Genomic DNA, 23,162 nt, shown 5'->3' on the forward strand with positions numbered 1-23,162 from the left:
GTCTTTGCCTCTCCTGTCCATCTTGATGTTGCCCTTTTAACCTTTGTTGTGGAGGAGCTGTTCAGCTAGCTTTCAAATTTTTTTCAGAGGGAACTGTGCTGTATGTGGCAGTAGATTTGGTGTGTCTGTGGGATGGTGAGTTCAGGATCTTCCTACATGACTGTCTTGGATCACCCCTGCCCACATATCTACTTTAAACTCCTTCAATTCATTATCTAATAGGGGCCAGTAATTATTAAAAATGAAAATCAGATTCTGTCACTACTCTCTTGATACTCTTCAAAGATCTCCCGTTGCTTTAAAGTAAAAATAAAATTATTACTATTACTTAAATGCCTTCTACTCCCTGGTCTCTTCTAATACCACCTCACCTTGCTCTGTGTTCTTCAGTCCACTGTCTTACTATCAGGTCCTCAGGAGGTGTCACGATCCTCTACTTTAAGTTGTTTGCCCATACACATCTTCTCTGAAATACTCTACATGGTTCTCTTCCATTAATTCACTCATTTAACTCCTATGTATTCTTCAGATCTCTACTCAAAGGCTTTCTCCATGGATTACCTAATGCCTAAAGCCTTTCCACATTATCTGTTCTTATACTTCTCCATATTTTCTCTTAAAAACTCATTACAATTAATAATTAAACTTTTATATGATTATGTGATAAATGCCTATCTCCCTGCAGTATGTTTTAAGGCTTCATAATGAATCTCTCACTAGCAAAAATGTATACAATTAGTTCCATTGGATTTGGAATAGGAATAATAAATGAGCAGATACCCATCATTTGTACTGGGAAAAGAACTCAAAACATCCTTCATTATTGAAAACTTACTACAAGCAAATTTCAAGCCCACATTAGTCAACTAACTTGATCCTAGTAGCAAAATCTATTAATTCAGATTTTTAAATGAATCATTGAGATTATATAAGTTTGAAATCAATCAATCTATCTATCCAGAAATATATGAGGTATATTTATATGCCAGGGATTAGACTCAATTGAAGGATACAGAAGTAAATTTATTCAGACTGAGTCTCTGCCCTCCTGAAGCTTAAAAACTAGTTAAAATATTTTTTTCAAGACTTATTTCACTTAGGTTTATGTAGATATGATTTTACCTTAATCTTAGTCTATGGTATACTGGGGATACTCTGAGTCAGTAATGAACACCGTTCATTCATCCACGAGACACCAGTTTTTCAATAAGGTAAAACAGCATAAATTGAAATAATAAAAACACCAACCACTACGTTAAAATCATTATCATCGTTAAGGTTATTAGCCTTTAATTAATTCAATTTTTCAAGTCAAAATATTAAGTTAAATTCTAAAAAATTCTAAGGAAAATACATACTGTTTTAATAAATTTTCTGTAAATTCTATCCAACAGGAAAATCTACAATTCAGAAAAAGAATGTGATAGCTCTGGGAAGATTGATGGAGATTTCACATTTGGGGCTCAGCAATATTTATACTTACTTTAAGGTTTCCTTGGGCAGTGTTTACAGGTTGGCCATCTTTTAACCATGTAATAGACGGATTTGGAATGCCATTGGCGATGCATTGCAAGGTGACAGGCTTATATTTCACTACGGCTCTCTCAGAAAGGCCTGAAGATTTGATTGTTGGAGGAACTAGATTTAAGAAAGGAAGGAAGGAAGGAAAGCAGGAAGGGATGGAAGGACAGAATGAGGGAGGGAGGGAGGGAACACAAACCATAATCAGTGGGTCAAGTACTTACTCCTATTTTAAGAAACAATGAAATAATTTTATCCCATACATTTAATTTATAGTTTTCAGCAATTTTAGATGACTTATTCCTGAAGTATGGATCTCTAATTCTCCAAAGAATAAGATGTGTTTATAGCAACTACAGTCCACAAGTATGTTTGGCTTATACCTTTTGGTATGTTTTCCCAATTTATTATGATCCTCCCTTTCTCTAGAACTACCTCATTAAATCAGGGTGGGCTTCCTCTACCTGTATTTATACTGCATGACTCTGACCCCAGCAAGGCTGAATGAATACAGAATGGGAACTTGATTTAAGCTGGACCTGCCAGATTCCCTCCCTAGGAATTGGAACTGAGACTGAGAAACAGGGTCAGCTATATTTCTTCACAGGATTGAAAAAGCAGGGGAAAAAAGAGTCTGCATGTACAGAGGGGAAAAGTTGACGTGCATAGAAACCTCCGTTAGAGCTTCTAAATGGCTCCCCTGCTTCTCACTGCAGTCCCTCCCTTCCCAAGGATGGCAAGAAAGTGAGACACACAATACCATGGCCGAGGTTTGTCTCTGTCATTACACTAATAGTTCTGACTCTTCTGTGCTAGTTCTGTGAATGCCCCATCTACCCTGGATCCTACATAACATCCTTAGCCTCCATTTCTGGAAATGACTTTATTCACACTCCCTCTTGTTCTGGCTGAACCTTGAAGAGCTGACACAACCCCTTTACTTGGAATTTGCTGCCTGCCTATTCTATCTCATTTGGTCTCATTCCTCAGACCCTGGCATTCTATGTAGCATACACTTCCTAACTTGTGAAATGTTTATATTAATTTACATAGGCCTCTTGGTTAAGTCTCTGTGTTAGTAAAGTGCCTTCAGATTAATCTGCCATTCTTTAATTCAAATTCACATCCTTCATATTACTTTCCACAACTCAAGATTTATCCAGATTACTGAGCTACCATCTGACTTAAATAATGACACAATGCATAAATTAATTTTAAATGTAATGCTCATGTCCCTTCTTCAGCATACCATGAACAGTAACTTCAAATTCCTTCTTGTGGTCCCCAGCAGTGTTTGTCGCCACACAACGATAAAGACCTGTATCTGACACTTGAGCCTGTGCGATAACCAATTTGCGTCCATTTAGTAAAATCTTGAATCCATCCCTTTCATCAATTAGCTGGCCGTCCTTTAGCCACCTATAGAAACAAGGCAAAAAGAAGTCTGGCGATGTATTTTAAATAACTTAGTTCCCAAAAGATACGTGTGTGTGGGCTTATATCTTAGAGGAACTAGATTTATCTATATATTAAATGTTTCTACACATACATAGATATGTAAATTCTCAATTACGTATTTGCCTAATTCCCTATTTGCCCACTCTGTAAAATGAACTACAATGGGGAAAAGAAAAAAGTAAACCTGGCCCAACACAGAAGTTGGCAAAGTGTTGGAACCCCAGTAGTTACGTGTTTTCTCCATCCTTCTATTTACGTTGAAGAAACAAAGAGGTAAGTGCCCCTAAATGGTATTTATTTCAAATGTTTAAATAATATTATCCAGCAAAGTGAATACATTCCTAAAATACCTGTAAAATAAAACTCTGAAATCATATATCATTATTTTTTCATTTCTTATGAGTTATCATTTTCCATTCTATTTTGTAATCATATGTGAACATATGATTGACTAACTTTGCATATCCTGCACCTTGGAAATGAAGGTAAGTATTCACAAAATGCTTTGTGAATGAAGGAATGAGAAAAAAGAATTGGTAAACATAAATGCATGGTAACTTCCTCTATTTCCCTAATATGTGCAGTACATTTCTTTTTACTTAATCATTCATTAAACATTTCAGTGCCTCAAGAAGATCTGACAGATACTGCTTACTAATCTGTCTCTATGAACTGAAGATGTAATTTCTAGGAGCATACATGGAATTCCTCTAATTGAACAGATTTAGGGGCCATGTGATTATTAAGCAAAAGTTGCCTTGGATATAGAGTATGTCTTTTAAAAGAGGAACATAAAGAATATAATTTTATATGGCCACCTTTTAATGACAGAAACTTTTTCAAGATAGCCCTAAAACACTCAAGTAAAGAAGTGGGAGGTATTTAGAAGACATACCAAAACCCTTACATGATAGTTGGTGTGGGAGAGCCTGTCACTTGACAATCTAGCTCCAGTAAGTTATTAACCATCACAATGAAGTAAGATGTTTCATCTCCTCCTTCTATAGCTGGTGGCACTAGAAAACAACAGAGATGTAACATACAAAGAAATGTACACCAGAAAAAATACACCACCATTTTAAGCAATACTAAGTTGCAGTTCAGAAAGCTGACAAGTATCATAGGAATTTGGTACATGAAGGGGATTTGAAATGTAAAATATATTTTATCATACACACTTGGTAGGATCAATGAAGGTATTTTTGATAATGTTGTGGATTTTTCTCAATTAATCGAGCACTCTGGTGCTGCTGATGCCACCTGAATATAAAGTTGGTTCATAGTTTATGTTGCTTATTTTCGTAATAATAAGAGAAGTGAACCTCAGAAATTGGACCTCTGTGCAAAAAGCCTTCAATTTATAGAGAAACAGAGACTAAAAACGTTGCAAGATGACTTCCCAAGGCCCGGAGACTGTTTCCTGCACTAGACATAGTATAGTGCTCATGACAGAGGACCATGGTATCATTCACTGCGATCAGATACTGTCACAGATGCAAAATACATCAATGCACCTACAAATACAAAGCATACCTATCAAAATCAGTGGAAGATTTATGTGGGTTCTTAGATCTTGGGACTCTGGTAATAAATCCACCACTTAGTAATGTGCAGTCTGGAGCTGAACAGATAACTGAAACTTCTCTAAGATTGTTTCATTGTTGTACAACCATTTAATAAAATGGTCAGGTTTTGCTATGAATCTGGAATCCAGATAGTGGCATCCTTATTTACCTAAGACATCAACTTCATATTTGATTTCCTTTTCTCCTGCCACACTGGTAGCCACACATACATACTGTCCCCGATCAACTTCTAGGGCACTCAAGATTTCTAGTTTCTTCCCACCAGCTTCGGTACGGATGTTGTCACTGGCTTTCACAGGTACACCGTCTTTTAACCAGGTGAGAACTGGAGGAGGGTTGCCAGTAGCTTTACACTCTAGTGTCAGCGAATGAGCAATAACCACTTGCTTATTCAGAGGTACGGCCAAGTCACCTTCTATCATTGGAGGAACTAGGTAGAAAAAAGTAATATTTCAGGCATCTTTGAAATCCTAATGAAATAAAGGGGATTTTGTTTTCACGTAGACCATAGAAACTACATAAATGTCTGTCTCCTTCTAAGCTATTAAGGAAAGAATTTTTTGGGTTAGCTGATCTGCAACTATCCTAAATATTGTGGGATACTTTGTTCTGTGTCTGGCTTACAAAGGGTAAATGGTAGAGAATGATCTTAGTCCTAACAACTACTTTACGTTCTCCATAAAAACCAAATGGTCTAGATGCCCCATGTGCCATGGGCAAATGGTTGGGCAAATGAAAGGATCACTTCTTGCTAACTGTAGCTTTTAAAAATATTTTTTCTAAAATTCTGCCAATTCCTATCCATCCATTTTGAAAATAATCAAACCCACCAGGAATTTATTAGTGAATGAATCAGACGTAGGCATAGACAGAAAGCATAGACAGAAAGGTATGTGATTAAAGCACGTATTTTTTCCTTACCATAGACGTCCACGTGGAATGATTTTTCAGCAGTTCCAGCAACATTGGTTGCATGACACGTATATGTTGCTGAATCAGAAATCTGTGCTCGAGGGATATGAAGAAATTGTCCTTTATCAATATAAAGTGCTTGTGAGTTGGCTATGACTGGTTGGCCATCCTTATACCAAGTAATAGCAGGCATCGGCAGTCCCCGTGTTTCACATTCCAGTTTAATTATGCTGTTGATCAATGCTGATATTTCTGTGGTGGCATTCCCTCCTTTAATAGTAGGTGGAACTATAAAGGATTTCAGAACAGAAACAAGTTTTCTAAGCTTTAGCATCTGCATCAAATTCTTAAATGCTGTAGATGTTTAAATAATGCATTTAAAGTATTTAGGAATTAAAGACAATTAGGAAGTCTATGATTTGTCTACTGATAATAAATTGCCTATCTTTTTAATCTTTATCGCCCTCCTTTTGGGTTTCGGATTTCAGTAAAAGCAAAAAGTCACAGTTTCAGTTTCAGGGGTTCATTTGAGTCCAATAGATCGTATTACAATAACTAAGAAAGTTATGTTTAACAAACAAAGCAAAACAAAATAAAACCCCACTTAAAGTAGATAGAATACATTTGACATCAGGCCAAGGGAAATGAAAATGTCAGATGTGGTATGACTGCATGCCCTCTCCCCACAAATACTAAAGGTCGAAGTGCCTTCAGGACCAGCTACTGGAAATAGCTGTGGAAGTTTGAACGTCTGCTTCTTAATGGTTTTTGTTTTGTTGTTGTTGGGTTTGGGTTTTTTGTTTGTTTGTTTTAGCCGCCAACAGTTCACTCACTCAACTTTACTCATCTAATTGGCTACATGTGTATCTTCCATAATTCAGCAACCACGTTCCTGGCCTCTCACACCACATGAGAACTCTGCTGTTGGGAAAACAACTCAAGTGGCTCAATCCCTGCTACATCTTTTGACTGTGGTCATTCTAGGATTGTGCTATAATTGCAACAAGTTAAAACAAATCAAATGGCATGTGCCTGAATTGGGAGTGCCTTAATATTAGTTTATTAAACTTTCATTTTAGAATAGGATATATTATAGAATGTTTCTCTTATGGCTGGACTAGGGTTATTTGTTTAAGGAGGAAGATCACAGAGGTAAAATAACCTTCTCATCAGATCCTATCAAAGGTACAAATTATCAGCATGACTTATCATAATGATGTTCACCTCGATACTCTGGTGGCAGCAGCTTTTGCTAGGTTTCTCCCCTGTAAAGTTGCTCTCCTTTTCCCCTTTTCTGGGAAAGGAATCACTCTTTCCAGTCCATACGTATGGGGTGGGGAGTTCTGTTCTACTTCTTAAGAGAAGAATACCTACATAATTTATTTGGAATTATTCTGTATCATTTTGTTTCTCCTCCCCAATTTATTCACTTACTCAAAAATTTATTTATATCAGTATGAACTCATTGAAACTTATTTTATACTTTGGGTTGTAATCTAATATTACATTATTTAATTTATTATTCAAATTGTTCCAGTTTTGACCACTGGAAGCTATTTCTTTGGTTCCTATGTTACTTTGACATATCCACACCACTTTACTATTTTGATACTTTCTTACTTTTTGACCCTACTACATGCTACAGGCTCATCTTGTATATTCCCTGCCCCAGCCCTAGAATTTACCATTTCTCTAGGAAGCCCTGGCTCCTTTAGTGGAAAAGGATTTTAGAAAATAAGAGCTGGGTACTAAATAGAGTACCTTAATATTTTCTAATACTCATTCTTAGAACTAGCTCACAGTGACAACCATTCACCTGCAGTTTTTGATGACACAAAATTTACGGAAAGATCTACTATACTGTGAAGTAAATATGGTGGAGAAATAACTTTCTTATAAAGTGGTTAAACATACAGCTCAGGGAAACCAACTATGGTTCACAGGCCAGGCACAGAGATGCTGAACTAAGAACAGTTTTTACATTTTTAAAACGTTGGAAAAAAATCAAAATAATACTAATAATATCTTGTGACATGTAAAAATTATATGAAATTCAAACATCAGTGTCCATAAAATTTTATTGGGATATAGTCACACTCATTTGTTTACATATTGTCTATGGTCACTTCCTCCCTCTAATAACTGAGTTAGGTAGTTGCAAAAAATAGCAAATACATATTCTCATTGCTTCTCACTGCCTCTCAGCTCACCATAAATTTAAGTGACACAGTTATAACTCAATAGTACTTCAAGTTGCCATGCATATCACCATACCATGATATTTTATTTTATTTTTATTATCAGTACATACTTCTCATGTCAAAGCAAGAAAAGAAAAGAAGACTTTAAAACATCACATTCTTAAAGCACAACACAGTGTGGATTATTTTGTTGTAAATCAAATGGCAAAGCATAGTGGCTTTTTTTTTGGCAATAATTTTATAGCTGTTTCAAAAGATTACAATATACACTAACACCACTAGACTAAGCACTCATCACATTACTTCCAATTCAAAACAACAGTTGGAAAAATTAGAAAATGTGAAATGGACTAACTCATAACAGAATTTCTTCACAAAAATAAAAAGTCAAAATGAGGCTACAATCAAAATAAGTTTCTCAGTGGTTCATATGTTCGCCAAGCAAGAAAAGCCATTTACCAATGGTAATTTAATTAAAATCAGGGATGATTACAGTCAGTAGTCACAGAAATGTGTCCAGAGAAATCTTAAATCTTTGTTTAAGATTATGAGCCTTTCCATGAGAATAATTGCTTGAAGAGTAGGGAACACTGGGAGCAACATTGATAGTTAATCTTTTTTTAAAGGCAACTTTTATGAATGGTATTCTAGGCCCCTGACAAATTAACAAATGTTACTGATACTGCTTTTTGCTTGAGGAATCAATGCCAAGTTTAAAGAAACTGAAGAGTTAGTCTCTAAGAATAGTCTGCATGGAACGACTACAGACAAAAGTATTTTCAAAGAAGTTAAAAAAAAAACCTGAATTCATTACAACCTGAATCTGCCGGTGATGGGTATTAAGGAGGGCACATATTGCATGGTGCACTGGGTGTTATACGCAAATAATAAATAATCGAACATTACATCAAAAACTAAGGATATACTATATGGTGACTAACATAAGATAATAAAAAATTATTAATAAAAAAAAGATACAGTGCAACTAATGGTGGTAAAAATATGTGTGGGGCAGGAAAAGGCTTAGACAAATTTACAAAGCTTATTAAAATGTAAGGTTTTAAAAGTCTATATTTGTTGCATTATTTATCAGAAAGCCCTTTGTGTAAAATATTCATCTGTTAATAATCAGATGGGTCCATGGTATCTGCCCTTATGGACTTAAACATCATCAGTTTCATGAATTTTTGTTACAAGTAGAAACTGAATATAAAGACCATAGAGCAGTTCCGTGCCTTAATGGTGGTAAAGTTATATTGTAATTTTTTGAGCTCAGGGCTGAAGCTACTTTTTTCTGAATGAAAAGAATTGTCCTCAAATACTATTATTGAATACCACTGAATGATTTTGGAAATTAGTTTTGCTATAAACTTGATAATGTTTCTTAACAAATTCAACCTAAAATTACAAGACCAAAAGAGCACTTAAATGTAAAACTTCTACTATAGTAGTCATTTTGTTTGAATCACAATTAATGTCAAGCTGCTTTATAAATTTCCCATGCTGTCAAACAAAATTGAGATCTCCATTCCCTACAGATTTGCTGTGGATATATTTTCTGAGATCAAATTTCAGTTTCAGCAATGTTTCTCAGACTTTGATACAAATACAAAGGAAATTTCTACATTCGAAAACAAGGACCTTCCATCCAACTTTCAATTGGAATTGTTTAATCTGTGGTATGGCAGGCTAAAATTCAATTATCAAGAGAATATAAGAGAATTCTATAAATGCCTTCTAAGCAACGAATATGGTCAATTAAAATAATATGTTTACAAACTGATATTGGTATTTGACTGTACATATCTGAATGAAAAAACATTTTCCAAGATGAAATACGTAAGATCTCATTACAGATAAGCATTAACAGATGAACATTTGCAATCAGTTTTGTTGAGAGGAATCACTAACTTTGACCTTCAATTATTTAAAATTTTATCCCCCCAAAAGAATTCCATTCTTCTCATTAGTAAATATAAGCTTATATTATTAAAAAATTATAATTTTTAAAATCACCAGAAAAAAGAATTTCATCAATACACAATAGGTAGAAATTTATTTCTACTTTGATATATAAATACCTACATAATATCCTTGATTTTGTCTCATGGTCTGCAAAATCCAAAATATTTACTATCTTGCCCTTTATAAAAAAGGTTCGCCAAATCCAAGATAATTAATTAATACAAATTCAAGCCACCATTTTGAAATCTTAAGGAAGAGCATTTTATTCAGATTTAAAATTTTAATTTTGTTTTGAGGCTACTTATGTCATATGTTAATCTAAAAAAGCATATCAAACTTCTGGTTCAAGTCACCTACAACAGCTGGCAATTAGTTAGATGGTACATTAACGAAAGCAAGAACATAGGTTCAAATAAGTCCCTACTCTCCATGATTGTTTTACAAAGGCAAGTCATTTGCACTGAAAAAGAGCTATTTAAAAAATGTGCACTTATGAAATTGAGAAAAATTACTCAAAGAACATTTCTGATTGACATCAGAACAACATACCATCTACTGCTTAAATTTGCCAAACAAATAAATGTCACTTCCTATTTCCGTTTAATTCATATACACTTTTCTGAGACCTTACTTCTGTTTGAGGGAGGTTGTTACAGAGAAAGGTTATGAACACCCTGCACATTAAAATGCACCGACCGCATATACTCAAAGACTTTTGTACACTTTGGGGAGGCTCTCAGACTTCCTAAACTCAAACATGAACCTCAGGTTAAAAATCTTTGCTTCAGAACTAATAGCTGTCAGTTGACACAATCTCCCCATAGGATATTAAAAGCTTTTTTATTTCCGTCCTTCTTTCACATCTTTCCCCTCCCTTTCTCCCCCCTCCATCTCTTATTTTTTCAATCTTATTTTGTCTCCATTTCTTTCCTTACTCAAGCACAATTTGCATTTCTGCCTTTCTGCCTGTTTTGTCCTCATGTTACTATGTAAATAAGGAAAACAAATGAATCAACTGTGGTGTGAAACACATTCTCAATCTGAAATCTACAGAAATATTCCTCACAGCCCAAATATGGCATCTGTTTCATTCATTCTTAGGAATAAAAACATTTTCATAAGTGAAATAAAATAAGCTTAAGATTACCCACTTGGAAGTACAGACAAACTTGCTAGAAAGGAAATGTATTATTTCCTGAATTATAATACTTAAAACTTCACAATGTTATGCCTTTCATCTCAGCCAATCCTAGAAAATTTAATCACTATAGATCCCTCTCTTCTGGGTGCCTTAGGGCATTATACAGAATGAACAAGAGGATCTGTAATAAAAGAACCCAAGTCCTATGGAAATAGGTGTCTTACTGAATCACAAAAATGTGTTCATCATAGACCCTGGCAACAATACAACAATGTAGAGAAGACTACTCAAAAGCTTAGGGGAAAATTTGCACCTATTATTTAAATGTCTGTTCTGGTCGGAGGCCAATGGTAGCAATAATACTTTTGTTTAACTTGGATTCATGATCGCCAATCTTTCAGTAATGTTACTCCTTTTTGGAGGGCATGTCTTTTCATGACTAAATTCTTCCAAGCCTTCTATTTATAGATAGAAATGATTTAAAAGCATGCATTAAATAAAATCTCTTTGATTCAAGAGCGCTATTCAAACTTTATATGAAGACACTGACATTAAAGGAGGGAAATTTCAAATCCAGTGAACTTCTATAGAAATCAAGCTAGTAAGACAATACAATCACCAAGTAAATAATGAAAAATGAATAACATTTACTAAACTCTTATTATAAGCCAGGTAACCCAGTAAGGTATCTAGCTTTTGATCCTCACAATAACACTATTAAGTAGGTGCTATTATTATTCCCATTTTACAGATGAGGAAACTGAAGATCAAAGGGTTGGGCAATGTGTCCAAAGTCACAAAGCTAGTGAGTGACAGAAGCTGGATCTCGACTCGTCTACCTGTCTCAGAAGCACAAGTTCTTATTAATGACTAGACCAGTGCTGTCCAATAGAAATACAATGCTACACTACAACAAAAACCTATGATGTACTATATGCTGGCTAACTATACATAATAAAAAAATAAATAAAAATCAAAAAAATTTTTAAAAACCCATAAAATTTTTAAAAAAGAAATATAATGCTAACCACATATATAATACAAGTTTTTCTAGTAGACATATTAAAAAAATCTGAAAATAAACAGAGGAGATTAGTTTTCATTATATATTTTATTTAGCCCAGTATATACAAAATATCATCATTTCAGGCATAATCAATGTAAAATTATTAATTAGATATCTTACATTATATTTCATATTAAGTCTTTGATATCTGGTCTATATTTTATACCTACAGCTTTTGTCAATTTGGACTAGCCACATTTCCAGTGCTCAACAGGCTCCTGTGGCTGGTGGTCTCCGTACTGAACAGTGTATCACTAGACCATTCATTCATTTAGCAAACATTTCCTGAAAGCTACTGTGTATCAAAGTAGGGAACCAGCAAAACAAGGCCCTGCTTTTGTGAGGTTTAGCTTCCTTGGAGACAAATAGCAAATAGGTAAATAAGCCCAAAATTAAGGAATAATTTATCAGACAGTGATATGTGTTATGAAGAAAATAAACTCGGACAATGTAATAATGACTGGGTGACTGCTTGGATTGGGAAGATCCTGTAAAGAGGTGAGATTCCTGCAGTATCTAAAATTTCTTGAGTGTCATACACTATGGAGGAACAGAAATTAGTGCAGTAAGTAGAACCACAATAAGCATGACTGTTCCTTTCTATTAGGGAATTCTTTGTGGCTGCAAGGTAATGTTCACGTGCCTTCCTATAACTCTTAGTGTTAAAAAAACCAAACAACCAACCAGCCAAACAAACAAACAACTTACTTTGGAATTCACCTTTTTAGTGAAATGAGGGCTAAGTCCTCTGGTGGGGACTTAGCTGGGAGAGAATAGCAGCACAAACAGAAAGCATTTAAAATATCACCATGTGGTCAGAATAAAAGCCAAGATGGTATGAAAAGAGAACAACTGAATGGTCTGCATGCCACTGCCTTCATTCAATTCATGCATCTCAACTCCTTTTAGAGGGTTTTTTTTTTTTCCTTTGAACCCTTTTAAGGATATAGACATTTGGTTTATCAGATACTAATCAAATAGGAAATACCTGCCCTCTTGAGTGACATCAACTGAAAATCACTAGAACTCTCAAAGAAATCCTTACTTCATGACAAAATGCATTAAAACGGGATCCAATGTTCTAGTCTAAAACACAGAAGATAGGCTCTTTCTTCTAAAGTAAGTAGCATTCTAAATTATTCAGCATTGAATAAAAGAACAGATAATGTTAAACCCTTCTTTTCCTTTTTTTTTTTTTAAGAGAGAAAGAGAAAGAGAGTGAGAGGGCAGACACATATACAATCTCACGACCCTGAGATCATGACTTGAGCTGAAATCAAGAATTGGACGCTTAAGCAACTGAGCCACCGAGGTGCCCCCTCTTCTTTTCAATTTATAATGAGAACTGATAATTTAAAAAGCATAAAAAATCACACTTACTATAGACAGTCAGTTTTATGTCCTTGGCTTGTTTGCCAGCTGCATTGGACGCAGCACACTGGTAACGCCCCTTGTCATTTCTTCGTGCACTCTTTAAATGCAAAACTTGTCCGCTGTCTAGAAGTTCAATGTTAGGATCCTCTAAAAATAAAGGCCTAGAAAAAATAAATTTTATTCTGTGGGTCCATTTTTATTTTCCTATGTTTCCTCTCTTATTGATCACAACAAAAATCATTAAGTCATATGAGGTTAAAAATAGGAATCAAAGTTATTTTTTTCTGTATGAATCAAAAAAGAAATGCAGTGATGTGATTAGTACTCCTACTCAGAAAAATGGAATTATTAAAGCACATTACTAATGCAAGTTAGATAATTTTTACTTTGAGATGGAAAGTTCCTTCATGTCAAACGTAATTGCTGAATATTAATAGAAACCTGGTGGTGTCATTATTTGTTTCAGACTTCCTCCTCCTTATTTTCCTCCTCCTTTTTTTGTTTGCATAGCCAAAAATTTCTACCATCATTCAGTAAAGTAAAACTAAGAGTCTAGGAGTGTGAGGCAAAGCAATATTATTTTTAAACTGCTATCATTATAATACCTGGAAAAGTATTCACAATAGAATGAATAGTTACTACTTACTGAAGGCAATGATCATGTCCAATAGAAATATAACACTTTTCTAAAAAGTAGATATTGTAACAAATATGAATACTTTCATATATAATCATAATACTGAAAGATATTTATGTCAAAAGCAGCTCCTCTCTGGTTGTCAAGAAAGTCTTTTTCTACTGCATGGAGTTACTTATTGACTACTGTAAAATGCCCACTTTACATAATTGGCAGCAGTTTTATTTAATGCTTGAAACATCATGGTCTTGAAAGTCTACAATATCCTAAGATTCATACCTTTAAAATCCACTGATCTTCTTTCAGGAAGACCCATAGCTAGTTTTTAAAAATTTGCAGTGACTTAGCCTTGATAAATAATTAGATGCACTGCTCTATTAAAAGCCATGAGCCAGTCGACAAGATTAAATGGTAGCATATTTAATCATCTACAGTAGCACCCTTCACTATTTCTTAGTATGACACTTTGTAGGAAGTTCTCAAAAGCTAAGATAATAAAGTACCTTAGTTTAATGCATCTTAACTGTTTAAAGGAATTGAATATTGGATAATGTTACTCAAATTTAAGTAACTTTAAAACTTGCATTGTTAATTATGCAAGTAACATAAAAATTTAAACAAACAAAAAAGGTAAGTATTATAAGAAAAGGTCCTCTTGATCTATAACCCCTAATGTGAGTTTTCTCTCTAGACATCTCACCATTGTAACTTTGGTTTGTATTCTTCCACATGTTTTTTTCTACACATCTTCATCCTTAAATGTCTTCCCAAAAGAATCTAGTTTTTATACACAAATGGTATTGCTTTGTTGTACTTCTCTTTTCACTTGGCAATAGCTGTAGAGATATTTTTGGTACCTATAGCTTGATCTTACTCTTTTTAATTGCTGCACAGTATTTCACAATATAACAATGCTGGGAGTTTTCTACCCATCTCCTAATGTGGGGTATTAGGCAGTTTTCACTTTTCTGCCATCACAGTGCTATAAGGAATATTACCTATTGTGGTCCAAGCCCTCCTATGGATCTGCATGAATGCTTCTCTCTCTTAAATCCTGAAAGCATATTTGCTACATTACAGCATACGGACATTCAAATTTTAATAGATATCAACAAATTGCCTTACAGAGTACTAATTTACATTCTCTGCAGCGTAGTATTACATCCCGATCTCCCCTACTCTAGCCATTTGACATTGTTTGAACCTTTATGTATTTATTTATATATTTATTTGCCAAATCTGACCGATGAGAAACAAAAATCATATTAGTTTTGTTTAGATTCTCCCAATTACTGAAACTAAGAATCTTTTTCTTTTTCTTCCAACTTTTTATTTAAATTCCAGTGAGTTAACATACAGTATAATATTTGTTTCATGTGTAGGATTCAGTGATTCATCACTTATCTACAACACCCAGTGCTCGTCATAACAAGTGCCCTCCTTAATACCCAACACCCATTTAACCCATCCCCTGCCCACCTCCCCCCCAGCAACCCTGTGTGTTCTGTATAGTTAAGAGTCAGCTTTATAGTTTGCTTCTCTTTTTTCCCCTCTATGCTCATCTGTTTTGTATCTAAAATTCCACATATGAGTGAAGTCATATAGTATTTCTTTCTCTGACTCACTTATTTCACTTAGCATAATACTCTCTAGGGCACCTTTTAATACATTTATTGCTTAACTGTAAATTTTTAAATTGCCTGTTTATAGCCTCCATTCATTTTTCTATGTTGTCTTCTTTATTGATTTATTAAAAAGTTTGCATACTTTATACATAGTTGCATACTTTATTCTATACAATGCAAATCTCTACTCTTTGCTACTTAAGTCTTCCATGGCTGTTCTCAGAAACCATAACAATACTCAAACTGTGACCATGCTGTGAAAAATACGCTCTCATGAACAATACAAATCAATGCAGCCATACCAGCATGGCCAAGCCTCAGTAGCCCTTGAACATGAAGTCTGGGAAATATCTATTGCTCTTCTGTGATTACTCCTTTTTCTACACTTATAGAACTAGCTTAAGTATTCATCTTGTCATAAAAATTTTCTTTTTTCATAATTCAAACAGTTCCATGTAAAGGCAAAATTATCTCTGCATTTGAATCTTGCATTTTTCATTTTTTATTCTTAGCCTTTGGGCAGAATATTTAGTGTACAATAAAGTGAGTTCCTCTATGTTTCTAAAATAAATTCCCAGCATTTATAAAGTCTTATAATTCATAAGAATGAAAGGTATTACAAGGCTTTGATACCAGTTTTGAACAATATTGTTTTTCCTTCATGTTCACTTAATAATATCTATGTGTTTAAAATAATTGAAAGGGAGAAAATCCACATGCATTTACACATCTATTTCCTTTCAATTGGAACCTTGCAACAAATAGAGAAATGGTACTCACTTGCCATCCTTGAACCAGTGAATAACAGGGAAGGGGGTGCCTTTGACTTGGCATTCAAGGGTGATGTCATGGTTGAGGACAACAGAGACTTCATTTGGGGAGCTGGTACCTATTATGGTGGGTGGGACTTGAACAAAAACATTTTATCATGAAAATCTATGACTTCGCAAAAAGTGGGGAGGGAAGAGCAGGTTATTATTGACTTCTACAGTATTTCAATAAGATTTTAATATTACAAATAAAATATCACACAATAATACCTTTTCATATTGCATCTGTGGACCCACCAAATGCTAAATTTAAATATAGGAACACCTTCGTGAAAGATTCGCTAGCAGGACAATTACCTGCAAAACTAACTCATTTTGAGGAGTGCAAAAGGAGTTGGGAATGTAAGTGAGCAGTGAAGCTCATACAAGGCAATTTATTACTGTTACACATTTTAGATAACAAATGACATCAATATTAACTTTATAATGTTCAAATTCTACATATTACAACATAGTGCTGTTTGAAGTATATTACCCTTATTTCTTTTATTTTTTTATTTTTTTTAAAGATTTTATTTATTTATTCGACAGAGATAGAGACAGCCAGCGAGAGGGAACACAAGCAGGGGGAGTGGGAGAGGAAGAAGCAGGCTCATAGCGGAGGATCCTGATGTGGGGCTCGATCCCATAACACCGGGATCACGCCCTGAGCCGAAGGCAGACGCTCAACCGCTGTGCCACCCAGGCGCCCCCCTTATTTCTTTTAAAGGGCCTCTATGCTATGATTGGATAGGAGACATTAAAAAAATGACTATGCTAGTTTTTATTCTCAGAATTATCAAAATACTGAAGAGTTCTTGTACTCTTCTCTGACTTTGAAATCCTCTCCATTCATATCATGTTAAGATGTTTGGTCTTCATCTTCAGAGCAATGACCAACCACCAAAGCACTTCCTTCAGTAGAGGAAGTGTGTGATCAGATTTGTGTTTTAAGACCACATTGGCTGGGAGATGAAGAACAGATTTGAGTGGCAAAGAGTGGATGAAGGGGAGCAGTTCAGAGGCTACTACATTAATTTGGCTTATAAATAATGATACTTTCACAGTTAAAAATGAAAGGAAGTAGATAGTTTAACATTGGATTGGGAAGTAGACTTGACAGGATGTAGATACATTTAGGGAGTTGGGGAGGGGTAGGCGGAAAGAATGAGTGCTAGGTTCTAGCAGAAGCAAGTGGGTGGTTGGATGGACATGTTTGGCACTGTGATGGGATCACTGAAGATGACCAGAACAGATGTTCACTGAGATCTTTCTGTCTGATATGCCACTATGACATTCAAGTCAAGACACTGTAGAGATGATGAGATATATATTTTTAGAGCTCAGAGAAGAAAGAGCTCTGAGCTGGAAATAAAAATTTGGGAGTCATCAGCACACAGAATTCAAAGCAAATGAATGCCAAGAGAAATAATGCCAATGGGACTAATGATAGGAAAAGATTACTTAGTTTGTTTTTTATAGCCTGTACTTAAATGTAATAAGAATAATTTTGGTAGAAAAAAAATGCAAAGTATTTCAGGCTCTGAGAAGACTAACGAGAGGGATTATTTTTATGCTGAAGCAGCTTAAAAATGGTTATTTGAATGCAGCATCATTCCCAGATTTTATTTCCACCCCAGACTTAGAAACATGTGCCCATTTGGATGAACAAATTAATGAAAAGGGAGGAAGTCATTTTGTCACAAAATAAACTTTAATTACAAATATAACTTTATAAGCTAAAATGATAAAACTTTAAATTTATGAGTATCCAAATGTATTATATCCCAATTCTTCTACCCACACTCAGAATTTTCCCCTTTTAATTAGGATCAGGGCAGAGGTGATTTAGTTGTAAGAGTGAATTAGAATGCAAGGAAAGGTGCATTTGCTACTTTTCTCCAGTTCAAGTTACAACCTAGCAGCTTCAGGTGTGGAGAGCATTAATGAGTTTTACTCTGCCTCATCCTGTATAGTTACTTCCCAGAAAATTTCCCACCCACCTAATAGGAGAAATTGACAAGAGTAGTAATTTATTATTTTATGTATAAGATAGTACTAAATACAGCCATCTCTATGATAAATAATAAATAACTTAAAATATTCTATACCATATGATTCTGGTTAAGCAATATTAAAGACAAAAATAATGAAAGAGTGAAACAAATGACATTTCTCATCATTTTTTTTATTTCTTTGTGTTTCAAAACTGTCAGCTCCATCCTATGATAAGAAATACATCTGAAAATTGTAGGTTTTTAAGACTGTTTCCCTTACCTAACACATTGATGTTAAAATCCTTCTGAGAAGTGCCTGCAATATTAACTGCTTTGCAGGAATATCTTCCTGCATCCTCTGGAGTGACTTTGAAGAGCTTTAATATCTTCCCATTGTTCACAATCTGAATAGTGCTGCTTTCAGTAACCTTCAAAGGCCAAAATGGTCAGTGTTATTTCCAATCCTAACACAAATGCTTACTTAGGAATTGATGTAGAAGGTTTGTATCACTGTTAATAAGAAAGTCATATTTGAATGATTTATTTTAGAGGCAGAGGCAAGGAATTATGTATATTCTGATGTCTTCATTTACCTGGACATCATCTTTGTACCACATAATGATGGGAGAAGGAGTACCTTCGACTTCACAAAAGAGATTTGTCAGCTGACTGACGAACACAGATACATTTGTTATTTGTTCTTTATCCTTAATTACTGGAGGAACTGCAAAAAGAGAGGCGTCATGGCTAGATAATTTTGTAATAAATATTACTTATGAAGTTTCTTTACACAGGCCTTTAGAAAGCAAATTCTAAGATATCTGATAGCTAGAAAGGCTGGCCTTAACATAAAATGAAAATCTTGACCAATATATTTATAAATGACTCTTATTAAAGTTTTACTTTAATTATCACTTCAGAGTTTTGAAGTGAGGATAAAACTTAGGATAAATTTAAGGGAGAAACTAGTTATTTCACATACCACTCAAACCGTAAACTGCTAGGGTCTTAATTAAGTCACGTGAGGGACTCACTACTTTGCTGAAGGAAGTGCATATTGCCCAGTGTCTATGGAAGCCAATACCGATGAAATTTTAAAATAAACATAACCTGTGACTGATGCAAAATGACAAATATACAAATATTTCATTAAAGTGTTACTTATAATAGCATATAATTAATAACACCTAAATGTTCATCATTAATAGATGAAGGTTAAGGAAATCATGGCATAGCCATACAGTGGGATGCTATAGGTATAAACAAGAGTTAGGAATAATGAATAATCCCCAAGATAGATATTTTAGTAAAACAGACAAGGTGTAGAGTAATGGATACAATGTTCTTCTATATATGAACTTTTGTACATAAAAAGAGGATAAAATATATATTCATATTTCCTTGTTACATAAAAAAATATCTCTGGGAAATACATGCACACACACACAAACTTAATAAACTTCTTTGCTGTCAGAGAGGATAAGTATATAGCTTAGCTTAGGTCACGAGACTTCTGACTATTCTACCATTGAATTTTAAATAAACTCACAATAAAAAATTACATGAAATTTTAAATCAAACAACCGAGTAATCAATGCAATCAAATTAACAATTTCCTGTTTGATAACATTCTATTCACATTAATATTAAATAATACTACATTGAAAGACTAACTTACATATTTAAGAATTAGAAAATGTCACATATTCAATTATATGATTTTGGTATTTTATCTATGTTTACCATGGACTTTGAGGTTATATTTTTTTTCTGTGGTTCCAGCTTCATTGACTGCCACACAGATGTACTCTCCATTGTCAGAGGGTGTAACAGAAGCAATAACCAACAATGTGCCATCTTCCAAGATGGAAATACCAGGCTCTCTGCCTGTCAGCTCCCTACCATTCCGTATCCATTTGATGGTTGGTTTGGGGGTACCTAAATAAGAAATCAGAGCTTTGTGATATTTTATAATAAAATTAGGAATCATTATTAAATATAAAATACATTGAGGAAAAACAAAAATTTTGTTATGACTATAATTTGTACCCTAAGGTACTATGCTATTTTCAAGATATTTCTCCTGGCATGAAATTTCAAAGAGACTATGGTATTTAATGCCTCTAATTCCTGATCAGTCTTAAGGGACCTATGGTCTCTAGTGTAGAGTTTGAGCAAGTTGTCTTTATCAAGACTTTCAGAAGACAGTAAGCAAACCAAAGCATTTTCTTGTGTGAGTTCAGGTAATTAGTGGGGAAAAAACTATATTAATCAAATGAAGATAGTTTGGGGGTAAAAATAAATGAAAGAACAAAAAGCAAGAGATTATCACAGGAATACAATATAAAGATTGCCCAACCAAGTAGAGTCATAAGTGCAGAAGCAATAATTATATTTATATTTATAAGTATATTTATATATTTTTAATATATTAATAAATATATATATTTATAAATATATACATTTATATACTTATAATTCACACTTAAACAGGCCTGATATAGTAGAGATGAGTAACTTCTACTACTGACATCTGGTGGTTTTGTGCTGTTAAACATAGGACGATAGAAGCAATTCTTGACTTTTTATACTGAAAAGAAAATTGGGAAAGCAGAGAGGACGACTGATTTCCTAGATTTATTTATGAGTAAATGAAAGTGATATGCTGATGAGTAGAAGTGAAAAAACCATCTAGAAGTATGTAAAAGCACCTATTGGAAATAGGCAAACATTAATTCTGTATTAAGAATATATTTATTTAGCAAATGATGTGTCAGGCACTAGTCTAAGTACTTTCAAAATTCACTTAATACCTATAAAAATAAAAAGAAAGGATATTAATGTGATTGCATGGCATTAATAATCTTATATTAAAGGATAATAAAAATATTGAAGTATTGGCATATAATAGAAGACAAGTATAAAAGAATGGCAGGATACATAAAATGTGTCACTAAGGTTAAACTCAAGTTGAGTAAAGGACTTATGAAAGTGACTATGAAAGTTGTATTTATGAGAAAAAAAATAAAATATATTGGCCTATTTCATTGTGCTAATAGTAAAAAGCTGACTGATGAGGAAAAGAAGGTGAACTGATGGACTACAGTTGTCTATGTTGTCAAAGAAAAAAGGGGTATAATCATTTCCTCATTTCTTCACATCCCACTCATTCCTTTATGCATTTCAATCCGACTTCTCAATGAATACTCACTGAGTGAATAAATGAAAAATTACATGAATGAGCAAAAGAAGTTATATTATCTTTAACTTATTAATGGTAGAACCATCATGTACAAGATGAAATTTGTTGCACAAGACAATGAAAATGTATGGAGCTACTATAAATGAACCTAAGAATTATATCCCAGGTGAAAACGGGGAACCCAAAAGATGTGGTTTTTCAAAGTGGAAAAGGCAAATCAAAACAGCTGGGAAAAGGGAAGTCCAAGCCAGCACTGGAGTCTGGGATCCAATAGAGAGCAAAGAGCAACAGTGCCACTGGTAGGATCCAGAGGCAGTGTGTACTCAGTGTAAATAGCTGAACTTAAACCCTTCTAAGGGTCTCTTCTCCAGGCTTTGCCTCCTCCCTCACTGCTATGGGAATAGTTACTGATAATTATTTTGATATATGAAAAGCTTGTTAAAGTTCTCTTGTGACACTGGTAGAAAATAATCACTGGTGAGGGCTGCTGTGGAGAGATGCAAAATCTTGCTACAGAAACAGGAAAAGCCTTCATCTGCTGCTGCCTCCAGGAACAATCCCTAAGAGGCCTTTGTGGGAGCACTGGTGGCACCAGCTGCATGGAGTCAACGGAAAGAATACTGCCTGGACTTTGCCAGAACTGCTGTAAAAGCATTTGAGTCATTGTGGATGAAAGTAAACATGAAAGAGAGGACATTCTAATCCACCTACTGGCATCCAGAGTAAGGGGTGACTGACAATGCCTCTTTCACATCCCTCTGAGGAGAGAGAATAACAGTTCCCTGCCAGGAAACAGTGTGGGGTAGAAAGCCCAGAAATTCAGGGAGGTAAAAGGGGTTTGGATAAGCCTCAGAGTACCAAGTTAGAACCTGGCTTCAGAGTTACCAGTAGAGGGTAAACCTAAGAAAAGAAGTTTTTAGAAGAGCAGTATCCAGAACAACAGGGGGTTAGTGCTGATTCATACTTCAGAGTGAGATAAATGCAGAAAATTCTGAATAGCTCTAGCTGTCACATTTCAAAGAGTAATCCTATCAAAACTGAATGAACTAAGAAGCAACAGTAAGAAGCACGAACTACACGGGAAACATAGTAGATAAGGCAAGCTTGGAAGAACAGAATGTTTTTCCATTGAAGAAAATAAAATACCTGTGAGGGAAAAACATCCATTCAAAGAGCTGTTATTTAAAAGAGGGATTAATGCCCAAATGTTATAACAAGGACTAATGTGGATCTTTTTATAAAGATGTTTTGGGTTTAATAGAGAATTCTGAAATAACATAACATTATGCTAATGCCCATATGTCCGAGGATTACACACCTTTTGCAGGACATGGAAATGCAATGCGTTCATTGGCCACTCTTTCTTGGAATGGAGTGTTATATGGAGGTTCTAGGTCTTCCAGTGTAGGTGGTTCTATCAGAAAAATAAATGCATTATCACTGACTTTCCTTAAGTAATATCAAACCTTCCTGAAACATCATCAACCAGCTACACTGGTGAACTGCTCTCTTTCCTGATTCTCCTCCTAAATATGACACATATTTCTAGCTGTCAGACATTTCTACCTCAGGTTATGCAGTACATTTATCAAACTGCTAAAATACATGGCCAAATATTTTGCTAGAAAAGACAAGTTACAGGGTGCCTGGGTAGCCCCGTCAGTTAAG

At 34.6% G+C, this 23,162-nt stretch overlaps 1 protein-coding gene across 2 annotated transcripts in view; it reads right to left on the minus strand.

Moving 5' to 3' along the window:
- Positions 1–23,162, minus strand: part of HMCN1 (hemicentin 1) — a 477,641-nt gene that overhangs the window by 194,804 nt on the left and 259,675 nt on the right. For both annotated transcript variants that reach the window (XM_034666795.1, XM_034666794.1), the window contains exons 25-35: positions 22,813–22,908; positions 20,036–20,230; positions 18,886–19,016; positions 18,573–18,720; positions 16,267–16,393; positions 13,231–13,385; positions 5,487–5,765; positions 4,714–4,995; positions 3,887–3,995; positions 2,771–2,940; positions 1,484–1,638 (exon numbers count right to left, since the gene is read on the minus strand). In XM_034666795.1, coding sequence (XP_034522686.1) covers positions 1,484–1,638; positions 2,771–2,940; positions 3,887–3,995; positions 4,714–4,995; positions 5,487–5,765; positions 13,231–13,385; positions 16,267–16,393; positions 18,573–18,720; positions 18,886–19,016; positions 20,036–20,230; positions 22,813–22,908 — 1,847 coding nt within the window. The remainder of the gene's footprint in view (positions 1–1,483; positions 1,639–2,770; positions 2,941–3,886; positions 3,996–4,713; positions 4,996–5,486; positions 5,766–13,230; positions 13,386–16,266; positions 16,394–18,572; positions 18,721–18,885; positions 19,017–20,035; positions 20,231–22,812; positions 22,909–23,162) is intronic.

This window comes from Ailuropoda melanoleuca, chromosome 8 (genome assembly GCF_002007445.2).
Source record: "Ailuropoda melanoleuca isolate Jingjing chromosome 8, ASM200744v2, whole genome shotgun sequence".
Lineage (NCBI taxonomy): Eukaryota > Metazoa > Chordata > Mammalia > Carnivora > Ursidae > Ailuropoda > Ailuropoda melanoleuca.